The sequence below is a fragment of the Papio anubis genome, chromosome 6 (genome assembly GCF_008728515.1).
Source record: "Papio anubis isolate 15944 chromosome 6, Panubis1.0, whole genome shotgun sequence".
NCBI classification, from domain to species: Eukaryota; Metazoa; Chordata; class Mammalia; order Primates; family Cercopithecidae; genus Papio; species Papio anubis.
This window is the reverse complement of record NC_044981.1, coordinates 144,221,912-144,240,887: the sequence shown is the minus strand read 5'-3', so window position 1 is coordinate 144,240,887 and position 18,976 is coordinate 144,221,912. Positions and strand designations below refer to the sequence as shown.

General features: G+C 37.2%; 1 protein-coding gene across 5 annotated transcripts in view; it reads right to left on the bottom strand.

Moving 5' to 3' along the window:
• The window catches only part of FAM184A (family with sequence similarity 184 member A), a 134,596-nt gene that overhangs the window by 29,152 nt on the left and 86,468 nt on the right, over positions 1-18,976 (bottom strand). For all 5 annotated transcript variants that reach the window (XR_001902191.3, XM_003898250.5, XM_009206200.3 and 2 more), the window contains exons 7-9: positions 17,053-17,214; positions 14,108-14,229; positions 13,505-13,655 (exon numbers count right to left, since the gene is read on the bottom strand). Coding sequence is in view for 4 of the 5 variants with exons in the window: in XM_003898250.5 (XP_003898299.4) it covers positions 13,505-13,655; positions 14,108-14,229; positions 17,053-17,214 (435 nt within the window). In the remaining variant the exon portion in view is untranslated. The remainder of the gene's footprint in view (positions 1-13,504; positions 13,656-14,107; positions 14,230-17,052; positions 17,215-18,976) is intronic.

Genomic DNA, 18,976 nt, shown 5'->3' with positions numbered 1-18,976 from the left:
ATATATTTGGCAAAATTATTTACAACATAGGCTCATCTTTCAGAAGTTCATTGAAATTTTAAGTAATATACCACTGGAAAAACCTACACACCACTCCTTCCTAACATGGGGGGAAATGAAAACGTAATTTCATTTTCAGTCACCTCATTTTTTTACCCTCAAAAAATACAAAATACTATTTTACATTTATATTGCTAATTTAAATGGAAAAATTGCTTTAACATGGTTTTTACTCTGGACATGATTTTAAGTGATAAACCACTGGAAAAACCTACATACCCCCCCTTCCTCCTAATACAGGGGGAAATGAAAATATCATTTCATTTCAATCACCTCATTTTTTACCTTCCAAAAATACAAAATAATATTTTTTATTTATATTGCTATATATTATATTGCCTAATTTTCAAACAGAATGCAATTTTCCTTTTGTTTTCATTTTTTGCATATTGTAATTATTTCTTGAAGTGACACAATCTAAAGAGTTTTTATTAGAAAATAATTTTTTACTAATAACTTAGACTAAGATATTCCATGATATAACTTAGTCAAGTTGCAAATATGAGATAAAAAGATTAATTTTCTATGATCACTTCATAACTTCTCAATCGCAACTTTCTCATGCTTTTATGTACATCACTACTTAATTTTACTTTTTTCTTCTTTCCCAAACTCGTAATATTCTCTGTATAATAATGAGAGACTTAACTTCTCTAGACTTCACAAAACTTAAGAAAATTGGAAGAACTTTTAGTTGTAGTATTTTTATATCTTTTTATTTATTTATTTATTTTTCAGACAGAGTCTTGCTCTGTCACCAGGCTGGAGTGCAGTGGTGCGATCTCAGCTCACTGCAACCAAAGCCTCCCGGGTTCAAGCCATTCTCCTGCCTCAGCCTCCCAAGTAGCTGGGATTACAGGCGCCCACCACCACGTCCAGCTAATTTTTGTATTTTTAGTAGAGACAGGGTTTCACCATGTTGGCCAGGATGGTCTTGATCTCCTGACCTCGTGATCCACCCGCCTCGGCCTCCCAAAGCGCTGGGATTACAGACGTGAGCCACAGCGCCCAGCCAACATCTTTTTATTTCTTAGAACTGATGTCCTAGTACTAGAAGTTAACCTAAAATTTACTCATGAAGCAGATTTTATTTTCACTCTTTAAGGTGTCATCGGACAAAATATGTATGTTATTTAAGATTCCTGAATTATTTGATAAATTGGAATATGCCAAATCAGAGTGACATGCCAAATCATCCCTTCCCTAGGTGTAGATTTGGGGCTTTATATGACAGAAATATATTTGAACATTTGAAATCTAAACTCATATGGTCACTACCTCTGTCCATACCCAGCTGCAGACCATGAAAATATTGAATCCAATGGGTACAGTTGCCCAAGCTGTGACCTCAAGTGAACTTAGATCACAGACCTGGCATGGCAATTGGTAAAGGCACAGTAGTGCTGCTGGGTGGCAATACCACTGTTTGTTAATACATAACTGAAGTCAGCTTTTTCATTTAAAAATACTAATTAGGCTAGGCATGGTGGCTCACACTTGTAATCCCAGCACTCTGGGAGGCCAACGCAGGTGGATCACTTGAGGTCAGGATTTTGAGACCAGCCTGGCCAACATGGCGAAACCTCATCTCTACTACAAATACAAAAAAAAAAAAAATAGCCAGGAGTCATGGCACACACCTGTAATTCCAGCTACAGCTACTCAGGAGGCTGAGGCAAAAGAATCGCTTGAACCCGAGAGGTGAGGGTTGTGGTGAGCTGAGATTGCACCACTGCACTCCAGTGTGGGCGACAGAGTGAGACAAATAAATAAAAAATTCGAGTACTATTATGCTCCAGAAAACATCTTAAGTGCAGCGTGAGATACAGTGTTGAATAAGATTGTTGAATAAGATTGTAAAACAAATGTATAGAAATAAAAAATAAAGAAAAAATGATAAGTATTATGATTCTTAAAAAGGTTGGTGTGATAGGGAATGACTGGAGGAGGAGATACTGAGTTGATGGTAAGAAAAGACATTTTATTTAATTTGTTAATTTTTTTTTTTTTTTTTTTTTGAGATGAATGAAGTCTTGCTCTGTCGCTCAGGCCGAGTGCAATGGTACAATCTCGGCTCACTGCCTGGATTGGAGCGATTCTCCTGCCTCAGCCTCCTGAGTTGAAGCGATTCTCCTGCCTCAGCCTCCTGAGTAGCTGGGATTACAGGTGTGTGTGACCAGGCCCGGCTAATTTTTAGTTTTAGTAGAGATGGAGTTTCACTATGTTGACCAGGCTGGTCACGAATTCCTGACCTCAAATGATCCACCTGCCTCGGCTTTCTAAAGTGCTGGGATTACAGGTGTGAGCCACCACGCCCGGCCAGAAAAGATATTTTAGAAGTGTAACATTTAAACTGGGGTCAACACAGAAGCCAAACAGGAGATAACTTTGGGGCAAGAGTACCTGGCAAGTGGATCAGCTAGCACAAAGCCCCTGAAGGTGAAAGCAAGCTGGGAGCAAGTGGGTGTGGGAGTGGGGAAAGGGTTAGTGAGGGACAGTTGGCTGAAATGAGACAGGCGATACACAAACAGGCCAGCTGGCTTAAGGTTTAGTAGGACAGTGAGAGTCAGAATAACAGAATAACAGCCTGGATTCAATGGGGTGCCCCTGAGAGGATTTTAAGCAGGGGAGTGGCATGATCTAATTTATATCATGAAAGATCAGTTTGAGTGCTGTAAGAAAAGTGAAATTGATGAGGACAGACAGACAGACAGGAGACAGACCTTGGTAACAGTGGCTTGGACTAGTGTTTACTAGGGGAGATGAAAGCAAATAGAGCTAAGATATGTTTCAGAGGTAGAATAAACAGGATTAAAGGATTACATGGGAAGTAAAGGAAAGACATGTGGATGGTATTTAAACCACAGACTGGCTGAGATCCCCAAGTGCTGTGGACTGCATGTGTTCCCTTATCCCCAAATTCATGTATTGAAAGCCTAACCTCCAATGTGAGGGTAATAGCAAGTGCAGCCTTTGGCAGGTGATTAGTTGATGAGGGCAGTACCCTCGTGAATGGGTTTAATGCCCTTATAAAGAAATCCCAGAGAGCTCCCTTGGTGCTTTTACCATGTGAGGACATACTAAGATAGCTGTCTATGTACCAAGAAGCAGGCTGTCATCAGACACCAAATCTGCTGGCACCCTGATCTTGGACTTCCCAGAATCCAGAACTGTGAGAAATGAATTTCTACTGCGGGAAGGCACAGTGGCTCATGTCTGTAATCCCAGCATTTTGGAAGGCTGAGGCAGGAGGACTGCTTGAGCTCACAAGTTCAAGACCAGTCTGGGCAATACAGTAAGACTCTGTTGCTACAAAAAAATAAATATAAAATTAGCTGGCATAGTGGCATGTACCTGTAGTGCCAGCTACTCAGGAGGCTGAGGTGAGAGAATCACTTAAGCCCAGGGGGTCAAGACCACACTGAGCCATGATTGTACCACTGCACTCCAGCCTGAGAGACACAGCAAGACCCTATCTCAAAAAATCATAAAATAAATTTTAATTAATTAATGAATTTTGTTTTATAAACCATCCAATCAATCTATGGTCTTCTGTTATGGCAATCCAAGTGAAGACACCATGTCTGCTTAAAGAAATACTGGATAAACTAAACATTTGTATGTAAAAATACTTATTTGGGAAGCATTCAATATGAGTAAGATCCATGTTAACAAAAAGATGGCCTATATAATAGTCAATGTGTTTTAAAGCATCTTAAGTTTCTTGTTAATTTTTGAGATTCATGAAAAGAGCCTTAAGAGAGCCTTTTCAACTGAGAAGACTTGGAGACTTCAACATAGAGAGCTTACTGAATGTATTTCAGGACTTTTATTATTGAAGGATAGATATAATGAGACTTTCAGATAAGTGAGGAAGAAAATTTATAATAACTAAAAAAAGTTGCTGCACTTAATTAGAAATGTAGCACTTGGTACATAAAAAACAATGCTCTTAGTTTTCTCATTGTTCTAAATCTCAGTTTAATCATTTAGAAAACAGGATAAGGTTTTACAAGCTTGTAATTTGTAAACATGTTATTATACAAATATTGAAATCCATTGAATTGTAAGCTTTTAGAGGACAGAAGCCTGTCTTATTCACATTCTGCATCTAAACTGGTGCCTGTGGCACAGGGTAAATGATTAACAAATGTTTATTCAAAGACTTAACGAATGATATGAACTCTTAACATTGATTAGTTTTTACTCTCTCTAACTTAATTCTCTCCTCTCTAATAATAACAGAAACAGTAAAGAGAAAATTCTAGATTACTAAAAAGAAAATATAAATCCGAACACAGAAAGGCTTCCAAGAGGAAAGCAATATTCATTGAGTGACACCTAGCTTGTCCCACCCTAATCTGTTCTTCACACTGCAGCCAGAGTTTTGAAATCACAGTATTTGAATATTTCACCCTCCTGATCAAAGCCCTTCAACAGTTCACTGCTCTTTGGATAAAGTCCCAAATCCCTAACAAGGCAAAGAAGGCCTGGCGTGATCTGATCCTGCCTACCTCCCCAGCTTCCTAGCTCTCACTCTCCAGAATAAAGGTGTCATCAGGGCTTCCTCAACGGCTGTGCACACACTGCCCCCTCTGCTCAGAATGCTTTCTTCTGGCCTGACTTCTCTTACGGGTCTCAGGTAAAGAAATCCACATTTAGAGACGCCTTCCCCAAGTTACACATGAATGTTTACCACAGTTGCAATTTAACACCCTATTTGCAGTTTAGATTGTAAGCTCCAGGAAGGTAAAGACCACTCTGAGCCAGTTACTATTCTGGCACAAGGCCTAGCATATCAGAGGCACTTAATTTTGACTGAATAAATGGATAAATGCATGAAAGAACATGCAAAAGTAATTTCTTACTACTGATTTCAACACCTGGAATTAAAATAAATAAATAAATAAATAAATATGGAGGTGATGTGGACCAAGATTAGAGCCAATTAAAAAGCCAGAGGGTTGGCCGGGCACGGTGGCTCACGTCTGTAATCCCAGCACTTTGGGAGGCCGGGGCAGGCGGATCACGAGGTCAGGAGATCGAGACCACCCTGGCTAACACGGTGAAACCCCATCTCTACTAAAAACATTAAAAAATCAGGTGGGCATGGTGGCGTGCGCCTGTAGTCCCAGCTACTCCGGAGGCTGAGGCAGGAGAATTGCTTGAACCCAGGAGGCGGAGGCCGCAGTGAGCCGAGATCACACCACTGGGCAACAGAACAATACTCCATCTAATTAAAAAAAAAAATTAAAAAAATTAAAAAGCCAGAGGGTTGTCATCACATAAAGCCCTTGAAGTCATACTGAATACTGGGAGTGGGAAATAGGAGACACCCAGAAGACGAATTGTAATTCATCAGAATCACCATACTATTGTGTAATCAAAACTACATTGCCATAGGCCTTAATAAAAAGCACTACTAATGCTTTATACATACATGATATTTCATATGCATATATTCATGAATTTTCATAATTGTTATTGCTCGACTTTCAATTCTACTTTGAATAAAAAATCTGAAGCAATAGAATGGAATTCTCATTATTGACAAAAGCTATGTCACTTAAAAAATTTCTAACTTCCTTGAAACAATATTGATACTAATCTTACATTGCAATTCAAGTAAAATACATTAAAGTTTAAAAAAATTCCAATTTCAGGCTGGGCACGGTGGCTCATGTCTGTAATCCCAGCACTTTGGGAGGCTGAGGCCTAGACCAGCCTGGGTAACATGGTGAAAACCTGTATCCACAAAAAATGCAAAAATTAACTGAGTGTGGTGATATGTGCCTGTAGTTTCAGCTACTTGGGAGGTTGAGAAGTGGGAGGATCACTTGAGCCTCAAAGGTTGAGGGTGCAGTGAGCCATGATTGTGCTACTGCACTCCAGCCTAGGCAACAGAGTGAGACTCTGTCTCCAAAAACGGAAAAAATAATTCCATTTTCAACAATTAAAATACAACACTATAACTTCTCAAAGCAAATTATGTAAACTCTTTTTCTAATGTTAATTTCAAGTATACTAATATCTAGAGGAAAGTGACAAACAGATCTAAGATATAGAAGTGGGATTCAAAGCTCTGATAAGTTTCCCAAAACAAAAAGTCACAAACTGTTGTTCGATATTTAACTAAAATTCAATGACATGAATTTCATTCATATAAATAAAATGAAGGTAGAAACAAGCTAATGTGTTAGGTTATGCTTAATACTTTTTCTCAGAGACTCGGTCTAACATAATTTTATAATCATATGACCACTGAACCCTTTCGGATTGAAAATGTTTTAATTATTTTTAGCATCTCGTCGCATGAAAGAGAAACAGATTAAGTTGATTTGTTACCATAATGCTATCTAAATGTTCTTAGGTATTTTTCAAGTGTGTCCTGGGCCGCAGCACCTCTGAAGTCACCGACTGGTTTGCATTTCATCACAGGTGTTACTACAGTATTTTACAGATCATATTTTGCTCAGTATTCATTAAAGACTGCCCAGTATTCTTAACACACACTCTCTTTTAAAGCTAGGTACAGATTTCATAGTTCTATCTCTTCATTCTCTTCTCCTAAAGGTGACAATTTAAGAACTGGATGAACTTAAATTCTAATAAGGGAGTTTTGGGTAGGGAAAAGAAAATTAAATATTAATTCATAATAAAATCATTTAGATCAATTCAGAAAACAATTTAGCATCTTTTATCTTAGAAGAAAAAACAATCTTCAGAGGAAGAACACTAACCACATAAGTGTGATAAAAGAGGATATAATGTAGCCAAAGTAATACTGTCATTCAGTTTTTTGACTGAAGAGAAATCAAAGACAAACTTTCATATTTAAAGGAAAATATCACCAATTAACTTTGAATTCCGGACTTGGCATAGGAAAAATAAGGCTGATGGACTTGGGTTGGTTTTGGTAGACTTTAATTCCATTCCACATTTTCTAAGAAAGTGAAATTAGATCATGCCAGCTATTCTCACTTTCCTTTCTAGCTGGCTTTTTCTCTTTTCTTCATATGCTATTTCTCTTTAGTCTTTTTGTTTCTCTCCTATGACTTTCCTTTATCTTACTCTAGTCATCTCTTTCCCCCAGGGCTCTGAATGTACATTCAACATAGGTTCCTGCTTTCCTGATATCTGGAGAGAGGACTCAGAGCCTTCAGGGAGAGAGTTTTACTATCTGCTGTCACTGCTCAGGGAACCTGTCAAGGAATCTGACTGAGTTATCTTAGGAAGATTTTTTTTCTTTGAGACAGAATCTCACCCCATCACTCAAGTTGGAGTGCAGTGGTGTGATCTCAGCTCATTGCAGCCTCCACCTCCTATGTTTATGCCATTCTCATGCCTCAGCCTCTCAAGCAGCTGGAATTACACGTGTGCATGACCATGCCTGGCTACTTTTTTTATTTTTTATTTTTTGTAGAGACGGGGTTTCTCTGTGTTGGCCAGGCTGGTCTTGAACTACTGGCCTCAAGTGATCCACACACCTCGGCCTCCCACATGCTGGGATTACAGGTGTGAGCCACCAGACCCAGTCAGGAAGAGATTATTATTCTAGGTATCTTGCTATTCCCTCTACCTCAGAATCTACTTCCATCTATTCTTCCATTGAAAGGTAGTGGTATGGCTGGGTGTGGTGGCTCACGCCTGTAATCCCAGCACTTTGGGAGGCAGAGGTGGGCAGATCACTTGAAGTTGGGAGTTCAAGACCAGCCTGGCCAACATGGCAAAACCCATCTCTACTAAAAATACAGAAATAAGCCAGAGGTTGCAGTGAGCCAAGATCACCTCACAGCACTCCAGCCTGGGTGACTAAGTGAGACACCATCTCACAAAAAAAAAAAAAAAAAAAAAAAAAAAAAAAAAAAAAAAAAAAAAAAAAAAAAAAAAAAAAGAATATGTTCCTTGCTAACATAATAGAAAATTTAAAGCTAAGAAAAAGAATAGCAGCCAGGCGCGGTGGCTCACGCCTGTAATCCCAGCATTTTGGGAGGCCGAGGCAGGTGGATTCCCTGAGGTCAGGAGTTCAAGACCAGCCTGGCCAACAAGGTGAAACCTCATCTCTACTAAAAATATGAAAATTAACTGGGCAGTGACATGCACCTGTAGTCCCAGCTACTCAAGAGGCTGAGGCTGTAGAATCGCTTCAACCCAGGAGGTAGACGTTGCAGTGATGCAGTGGGCTGAGATCACGCAACTGCACTTCAGCCTGGGTGACAGAGCAAGACTCCATCTCAGAAAAAAAAAAAGAAAAAAAAAAGAATAGCAGAATGAGTACTGAGCTCTAATGCCAAATGTAGTCAAATAGTGTCATGATCTAGATAGTCTGCATCAGTACTCTCTAACTGAAACAGGAATGTGAGCCATGTGTATAAAGTTTTTCAGTAACCATATTTAAAAGAGCAAAAAGAAAAGATACTTAGTATCATATTGGATAGCACTGGTCTAAAAATCAGAAAGCAGTTTACAACAAACCTTACTGAATCTGGCTTTTCAATTGCTCTCGATCAAGAGCATTTATTTTAATGCTGTTTCTTAGTCGAGTCATTGCTCTTTCCTAGTGAGCATGAAAAATTCTAAAATACACTATGATTGTAAAATCAATACATCTAAGAGAAAACTTACATCTCATCTCCCCAACCACCTACACCCCACCCCAAATAAATAGCTCATCCTGACTTCCTTGTCTCAGATGATGATTTCCTTTTCGTCTAGCTCAAACCCAAGTCAACTTTAACATTTTCTTCTCTTCTACCAAAGCAGATGATTGATCCTTTTACAGTTTCTCTTGCACCTGCTGTGAGATAAACTTAATCCAGGTCCTAATTGGGCAGAATTATTTGCATTTCATGTATCTGAAAACTTCTTTGGTCTCTGTGCCTCATTCTGTTCACTCCATTCAACAATTGCCAAGTGCTTACTATGTGCCAGGCACAGTTTTAGGTGCTGGGGATACCACAGTGAACACCACAAAGGTCCAGGTCTTATGGAACTTATATGTGAATAGGTGAGAGAATCAATATATACTGTGTAGAAGTAAATGATCTGAAGGAATACAAAGCAGAATAGGGGGCTAATGAAAGATGATGGTGCTATTTTAGAGAAAGTAAGTCAAGAAAGCTCTTTTTGTGGAGTTAAGATTTGAGTAGATAACTGAATAAAGTGAAAGAAAAAGCTGTGCATATCTCTAGAAAGTGGGTTCCATGTGGAGGGACTGGTAGGTGCAAAGTCCCCAAGACAGGTTCAGCTTGTTGTGTGTGTTCCAAGAACTGCAAGGGTCCAGTATGGCTGTAAAAAAACAAAGGGAGAGAGTGATAGGAGATGATGTTGGCAATGCAGCCAAAGCCCAGATCACGAGCGTACTAGAGGATATGGCATGAGTATGGACTGTATTCTAATTGTGGTAGGAAGTCAGTGGACATCTTGAAACAGGACAGTAACATAATCCAACTTAATATTTTAAGTGCATCACTTTGGCTGGTCAGAAAATAATCTGTGGGTGGGCAAGAGTAGAAACAAGGTAACAGTTGCAGTGCAGGAAAGAACTACAAGTGTCCTGGAATCAGATGGTGGTAGCGGTACTAGGGAGAAATAGGCAGGTCCTAGATTTATTTTGAAGGTAGAGCAGTGGGGAGTGCTGATGAACAGGTTGTCTGGTGTACAACACAGGAGTCCAAGACGGCTGAGCAGTGAACAGTGAACGGATGCTAGTTCTAGGAAGAGCAGTTTGGCTGAGGTTGAGGGATGCTGGTGGTACATGGTGTCCATTCAAGAGTTCATTTCCAAACACTTTAATTTAGATATTTAAATTGAAATATCTCTATTTCATTCTTATTTCAATATAAAAGTCATATTAAGCTTCCTAAAATAAAATTTTCAGCATGTTATTCTCTTTTCCACAAACCTTTGACAGAATCTCACAGTTTACCAAGTAATCTTTTAAACTCCTAAGCTTGGAAGTCAAGGTTTTCCACAATAACCTCTATCCAAACTGCCCCCAACTCTGTTTTTCTTATTATTGTATTCCTCGTAGTGCCTGGGAAACATGCACGTTTAATAAAATGTTTATTAAGTGAATAAAAACCTTTGTACTTTTGTCACTCCTCTGTGCTCATCCTTTGCCCTATTCATGAGTCCCACTAAAGCTGGCCTCCTCAATGAAACCTTCCCCAAGCACACTGGCTATATTACACTGTTTTTTGACTGTATACTCCTGACCAGTGGTATTTTGGTAAATGTTTAACAGCACTCTGAAAAGCAATGACCTGATTTGTAGTATTTGCTACAAATGCTATAAATGCTGTGACGTAAATGCAACCACCACGGGTGACTGCAAGTCATCAACATGATGTCCCCGAATGTAGTCCTGGGAAGAAGGGCACAATTAGCTATGACGAGCTGGTAGGAGCCAGTTCCAACACATCATTACTCAGTATAAACTGCTTGGATCATTTTTAAAGTCACCTACTGCACAGTAACTTTTATTTTAAGTACCTATATATAAATCTTCCTATTAGATTGTAAATTTGTGAAGTGTAAACACTATGTCAGATACATGGCTATAATCAGCTAAATGACTTTGTCTCAAAGTTCACATCTACAAAATGGAGAGTCAGACTCAAACTGTAAAATTCCACAGTTCTGTGTCTGAATGGTCTGTGTATCTCCCTTAATTTCTCAGTCCAATGCTTTAAGCCTGAATAAGTAAATCATTATATTGGACCCAAAATAAAATCTGCCTTAAAAAAGATGAAAGAAAGGAACATGTGATGGCATTTTAAGATCACAAATAGAAAATATGATCACAGAAAACTCTATATAATCACTTTTCCTTGGATAGAGTTGAAGCATAAGAATGTAGTTCTTTTGCTTTAAAGAATTCAAATGTATACACTGATCAACCCAAGAAGCATAATTAGCCTTGGACTAAAGTGTAATCATTGGACAGAAAGAGAGAACACAATGAAATATTACAAGGAAACTAAAAGATACAAAATTGACTGAATCGTAGCACAGAATGAGAATAATAGCTTTTGGAAAATTCCATGAAGTGAAAAACATCTGATTCAAGTAAAATGAAAATTTTATACTTTTAATGCTCATTTTTAGATAGGCAGGCCACAATGGCTGGCTTAAATCTAATTTAACTCTCAAGAGATTCATAGGAAAGACATTTCATTTCTTTCCCCTAAATAGGATGAAATTCAGGTGTGTTAAGACATAAAAATCTCATGTTTTCACTCAGAAATAGTTAAAATATGTGAAAACACACATCCTCTGATGCTTTTTCATAGTACATGCCTCTGCCGAAGCCCTAGGCACACTAATTCCATTCCTCAGTCTTACTCCTTTAATATCACGAATGCCAAGCCAGGTCTGTTTCCCTTAACGTGCTGAAGGCTGCTGGCCTTGCAAAGGCTAAAGGAAATGAGTGAGACCAGCAGGAGTGAATGCAGGGAAGGGGTCCTAGGGGTAGGGCTGGGGGTGGAGGTTATGGGGAACAGGGCTTAGCAACAGGGGAAGGCAAGCAGAAGGTGGTAGAGCAGGCTTTAGAGCACAGGCTCTAGAAATCCATCCAAAGGAGTCAGAGAACAAGATCCAAAGAGCCAAGAAGGAAGGTTTTGTCCATAATGACATTCCATTTAAAAAGAACCACTGGTCCTACTATAATTTTTTGTCATCTAATATGCCTAGAAAGAATGAAACCTTGAAAGCATCATACCCATTTTTACTTTAACGGGGCATCTTTTTGTGCACCTGCTTTCTTAATTTTCTTCAGGCACAGACAATCCTGGAGTGCAACAGCTACTTGCCAGTTTCTCCATGGCAATGCGTGTGCCTAAACAATTTAGAAGTCAGGAGAAGGGAAGATATTATAATCTTGGAAATGGTCTGATGGCATGGAGCATCACAGAATAGTTTTACCTTTGGAACCCATTAATTCCTGGTTATCTTGATATTTATGGTTAATCTGCTTTGAAAATCGATTTAGAAATTCTGTAAAGCTGGCAAAAACTGGAGCTAATATGTAATACATTATTTTATGATATACAGAACCACAAGACGCACAGCATTAGGCCCTCTCAGGAAAGAACACTGCAGAATAGACACCCAAAGGAAAAAGAGAAGAAAACAAAATTCAGAGCTGTATGGATGACATCTGACAAATTAATACAAGAGATTAAAGGAGTAACAAATAAAACAATTTGATAGAAAATAGGTAGGAGAAGTGGTGGGCCACTTCACAGTGCAAACCTACCCAAAAACTGTCTATGTTTAATACTTTCTGGTTGAAAAAATATATATTTATTAAATAATCAAACTAATTTAATCTTTCTAGGTGCAGAATCTTACTGCTCGTCTAATGATAGGGGATCAGTACCACTCTACTCAGCAAAATCTGTCCTTCTGGGTCCCTAAAAGGAATGTAAAGTAAGTCTATCATAAGCAATGCTAATATGGTATCCAAATTCTAGTAAAAGCTGTTTCCATGTTCTTATTTTTGTCTGAGTTTCAAGTGACTGACAAAAGCTCATATATACACAAATGTAAACATGCACATGTATTCTCTCTTTTCAGAGTAACATTATAAATTATTATGAGATACCAAACACAAATTGGCAGGCCCCTAGTATTCTTGAAAGACACTGCATGTATGTAGCTATGTAACAAATGATCTTACAAAAAGTCTATCCTGTTTATTTTGAAATTCATCATGCTCACAAATAGAAAGATAATGGTAGGTTTCTGGCACTACATTATTGAGCTGCTTCCTGTCTAAGTTCTACACTTGCTTATCAACTGGTGATTCACGCAGTTAATCCTATTTAATGCCTCACTCTGTGGAAGAATGCTAAGAATTAATAAATTTAAAAGTTGTGTAAATGAGTGAAAATGTGTACATTCTTTTAATTACAGTTACAAATGTTATGGAAATAAGTGAGCATAACATAAGAACACAGATTTAGGAATATGACCACCTTTTGTTTATGTTATACTCTAAGGGGCTTAAACTATTTTGAAGGATAGCAGGATTGAGAAAAGTAAGCTGTTCATTTTTGATAAGTGATTTTAGGTAATCACGATACATATAATAAATTCTACCCTCTGTTGCCCAAACAGTATCTAATGACATGAAAAAAGATGGTATACTTTCAAAAAATAGGTAACTTTCCCATTTAAAATTTTAAATATATTCAGGTCAAATATTAAACTAAAAAATCATAATACATTCTTCTCAGTATTCATACTGCATATATAACAATGATTAGCACAATGTATAAGTTTATAAATACATCTTCCTGGTTTTATGTATTTTTAAAAATTTTAAGTTTGCCCCACGAAAAATAACAAAATACAGTGAATTAACAGAGTTTTACAATATTTCCCTAGCTAGAGAATGTCAAGGGAAATGAACTTTCACCATGTACAGATTATTAATTACCTGGTTTAAGAGATCTTCTACTTTCTTCTGCCATGAATCTCTTGCTGCGTTTTTCTCTCGCTCTTTCAACTGCAAAAGTTGAGACATTGCTGACTTCTTATCCTCTTCATGTTGAAGCCTTAACTCTTCACGAAGTTTAGAACACTCTTGCCTAAAATAAAACAAACGCATTTACTTTGTAAAGAGAATTGTTCCTCTCACTGACTGTAATAGAGTCCACGGGTTTTTTAAGTGCTTAATTAATCCTCTTCAAAAGTCTATGACGCTGAGTAAAAGCAGATTATTTACTTAAGGGCTGTAAAGTAAACTGGTAACTTACCCCAATATCACTGATTTATCAATTTATTAACAGCAGAATAGGTACCACAACAAATAAGTCTTCTGATTTCAGGTTAGTTTTCTGCCTATTTTATATTCAAGGAAATGCAAAAAGTAAATCTGAATTCGAACAGAAAAAAAATCCAATTTCTCTGTCTCTAATCACAGGAAATTTCAATTTAAAATACTGCTACTATGTCTTTAACAATAGGATAATATGAGTTATACAAGAGAAAAACTTTCTTGTGTGTCTTTATTGCGAAGATTACAGAACAGAAAATGTACCTAAGATTTTCAGTCCACTTGATTTCTAAGTCATGGGCCATTTTGTCCACTTTGAGCTTCTCGTCTTCTTTCATGGCAGCAATTGTTTCTTCATGCTGTTGCCTTTCTTGTTCTAGCTCACTCTGAAGAATAAAAACTTTTCAATGAAGACTAAACTTCAAAAACAAACACTGCTGGTTATTTTAAGTAAGAGCTTGTATTAAAACTTTTAATTTTAAATACTTACAGCCCAATAATTGATAATGCTATCTGTGAAAATGACTCAAGATTTTCTGAAAATAAAATATGTAAAACAAATTTTATATTTTAAATGTTCTTGTCTAAACTGTATTTTGTTAAGGCTTATATTACAAATTATTTAAATAGTTTAAAGTCAGCATTAATCATCTTAATTATACTTTACATGCATTAAGTATCTAACGGTAGATTGATCATCCAATTACCTTCACCTGTACACCCATTACATAGACAGATATGTTATTCAAATTCACTCATACTCATATTCGAAAGTATGTTACTTGCTCAGAACTTAAGTATATAGCTGTATCTAACTGACACGATAAAAATAAGTATGCAGAATTTAGGCTACTGTTTTTATTATGTAACTTCAAACTAATTGCCCATGTGTTTGGTGTTACGGTAATATGTGGCAATATATACAAGATTCCCGGAGATTAGCATGAATCAAGTGGCTCTGTGGAGCCTGGGGATAGAGGTGACCTGTTTGGACAACAGTGGCATCCATCAGCCCCTGCCAGCAGAGCAGCTGCTCTCGGGGCACAAGGCAGAAGAGGAGCAGATGATGGTCTATCTTCCTGTTATCACAATGACCCTTTCGAGATCACCCATTTGCTGATGACATGTGGTGTGGCAGTTTTTGAAGGGTATACCCAGATTAATGAGAAAAAAGCAAGCCAATGTTGAAATTGCCATTCTACATTGTTGGCCTGGCTACTAAGCAGTAAGTTTTGAAAACTGAAGGCAGCCATCTTAGCCAACTGTTCTTTTCAGTAAGTGTTCTGCCTCTAGTAACTTCTGTATTTTCCACCAAAGGCAACATTAAATGGAGGAGATTGCTTAAAAAGTATTTCTTTTCCTCAATGCAAAGTACATCATTAGACATTATTGGGGTAGAGGAAAAGAGGTACAAAAAAGAAAAAAAAACACTTGGTCTTACGGAGCTTACACAGAGTCATGGTAAACTAGGATGCAGCATCTATATTTTCTCAGTTAAAATTCTGCCCAGCAGAACAGAAAATAAACAACTGATAGAGTTTTGCTTAAAATGTTTATTATTTTCTACTACTGGACAGAAGTACAATGTAAATATGAAAAAAGACTTGAAAGAAATGAAACTGAATCACTAAGCCCAAAACTCAGTGCCAGGACAGCAGGGGGAAAGGCAACCAGGATAAAATACCTTAAAGTCAGGAACTGGGTGCGCACCAAGGCAAGAGAGAACCTCCATTATACCATATAAACACAACCTATATTCAACTAAAATTCATTAGAAATATTTTGACTGTTTACTTTTAAATATATTTGTATGACCTTAAAATACCATTTTCCTTTCATTTTTTGACAATGGAAAAAACACGTCTTAACATAGTTCGGTCATCCAGTTCAGTTTCACACCATAGAATGCTACCATCGAGATTATAGTCAATATATTTGGCATCACAGAAATTAAATATATCAAGTTGTGTATTATACTAGCTTTAAATTCCAATTATTTCTTATTATATATTAAAACTGTCATATCACACAGCCACTGGAGAAAGGTAAACATAAGGAAATGAAGATTTGAGGAAAATGAAGTAATTTATTGTCACATAATTCAAAATGGAAGATAATAAATATTCAATGCACACAGAATATAATTATATCATAGATAAAATACAAATATAATTATTTTCACTAAAGTGCCCTTGTTTATATGCTTTTGAAATGTCACCAATTCTAAACTAAAGAAATTTTGAAATAATATTAGTAAAAGGCAATATTTACTGAGTGTTTGCTATTTTGCTAAGCACTGTGCTGTAAATGGTTTATCTCATTTAATTATTACAATAGTGCTGTGAAGAGTGTTATTACCCCCCCACCCCTCCTTCATTGTGCAGATGTGGAAGGTGAGGCTTTGTCCAAAGTTACACACTATGTGGAGGATTCAGAATTTACATACAACCAACCTGACTTCAGCGCCTATAGTCTAAACCATCTCTCTGAAGGAAAAGATTAAAAACTCCCCGGGTACGACACACCCAGTTTTATGGATTATTTTTCTCTACTATCTAAGAAAATCTAAATCTTTGCTGTGCTTCATGAGAGTGGAAGAAAAAAGGCAGAGTCTTTCTGAAATCTGCAGACACAGAGAAGCACTTACTTGCTGTATATGAGAGTTCTAACTCTTACCAGTAAAAGAACTGCACATTCCAATTGTTATGGGTTGAACTGTGTCCCCTAAAAGATACATTGAAGTCCTACCCTCCCAGTACCTCAGAATGTGACTTTATTCGGAAATAGGGTCAGTACAGATGTATTAAGTTTAGATGATGTCAAACTGGAGTAGAGTGAGCCCTTGTTCCAATATGACTGGTATCCTTTTAAGATGTGAAGATAGGCAGAGACGGAAATTATGCTGCCGAATGCCAAGGAATGCCTGGTGCTACCAGAAGCTGGAAAATACAAGGATGGATCTTCCCTTAGAGTTTAGGAAGGAACATAGTTGTGCCAACACCTTGATTTTGGACTTCTAGCCTCCAGAGCTATGAGAGAATAAATTTCTGTTGTTTTAAATTCCCCAGTTTGTAGTATTTTGTTATGGTAGTTCTAAGAACTAATACACTAATTATATACAATGTGCTGCTTAAATAGCTGTAGGTCAAATGGCTAAATTATATTTCTATTTTGCTGCTGTTTAGATTATAGTAGAATTATGAAATTACCTCCACATTTAATAGAGCATCCTTGGTCTCCTTTAGGCTGTCTTTAGTCAAATCAAGCTCATTCTGAAGCCTTTCCTGGGAGTCCTGAAGACTAGCAATAAGTCCTTCTGCAGAGCCAAGACCTTGTTCACTTTTCCTTACCAGATCTTGGAGGCGGCCAATCTGTAAGTAAATAGGGTACTTTTAATATATTTCATTGTAATAGAACAGCAAAATAGTCTTACAATTTCTTCCTATTTTATTTGGTTGTAATTTTACTGAATGGACAATTTCCTGATTAATTTGGAAAAAGCACTCAAATAACCATGACAGTTTTCTTCTGTTGTGTTTTGAAAAGACTTTCATATTTAAGATTTTCTTTTTTCAAGACAACCATGTAGAGGAATAGACATACCTTTGTCTAACAAAAAGAATTCCTAGTTCTACCATATAATAAAATACCTATAAGAAGCTGAAGCAAGATAAAGATTATATAAAAGAGTAAAACAAAATTTTAGATAAAAATATCTTAAAAACCGTTCTTTAAAATTTAATCATATATTTCATTTGAGTCTCTATCTCCTATTTGCAAAGGGGATAAATTTAGGTCAATATTGATAAGCTGGTAAACGTATTATAAACCAGAGTAAGTTGTGATTCCTGTGTTTCCATACAAAATTTGTCTCATGAAATCTTTAAGAGTTGAATTTATACACTCTTGAAATTAGGAGCTAACAGACAATTGTTGATTAAGCATAACCCTACTGTAAAGTTACAAATACTAAAATACATACATGAAATATTTCAAATTATTTAGGACAATGCTACAAAGTAAAAACCTCATTCTTACAAAATGGCCTAGCCTATGAAATTTCTACAAAAATTAAAATTGATAATTTAAAAATAACACCTATTTCTCCTTGGAAATACAGACATTACAAAAAAAAAATTCTCCTTCAATCCTTCTCTGACCCACTATTCCCTCCCCGGGTGCACAACCTTCTGGTCCCCTCTCCATGCAGGTATATGCTCTGCAATACTGGTGGTGGTAGTATTTTATCTTGTTGGTGTCTCTAAAGGAATGCTAATCTCATAAGATAATTAGGGGAGCTACATATCTTTTCCGTGCTCTGAAGTATTTTCACAGGAAAAGAATCACCTGTTTCTTGAAAGTTTGGTAAAATTCTTCCATAAACTAAATTATAAAGAATGCTATTCTAGGGCTGGGCGCAGTGGCTCATGCCTGTAATCCCAGCACTTTGGGAGGCCGAGGCAGGTGGATCATCTGGGGTCAGGAGTTCAAGACCAGCCTGGCCAACATGGCGAAACCCCATCTCTACTAAAAATACAAAAAGTAGCCAGGCGTGGTGGCGCACCACTGTAATCCCAGCTACCTGAGAGGCTGAGGCAGGAGAATTGCTTGAATCTGGGAGGCAGAGGTTGCAGTGAGAGAGATTGCGCCACTGCACTCCAGCCTGGCAACAGAGGGAGACTCCACCTCAAGAAAACAAACAAACAAACAAAAAGAATAGTATTCTAGTAACAATGTAAAGAATTCAAAGAGAAGGCCTATTAAGGCCATTACAAATCTAATTAGAGATAGAATATTTAAATAAGCAAAAACTTCAAACTTCTGCAAAGTTAAATGTAACAAAATGTAAAAAGCAAAGTAAGTGTTGAACATAACTGATCAGTTGTTTTCTTAAATACAATAAAAATGGATACTTGGAGAAAACACCTATTGTCTCCCAATAACAAAATCTCCTTATGGCATTTGGGGCATCTACTCACATTCTTTATCGGTTCATGTGGTCTTAGTAAGCACTCAACTTAAACTCCAGAATGAAGTGCTTCATTGAAGTGTAAACCAGTAACGTCATCTCATTTTGTTGGTATGGGGATTGGTTCGGGGCAGGCACATGGTTTAAGCTTATCTAGTCACAGT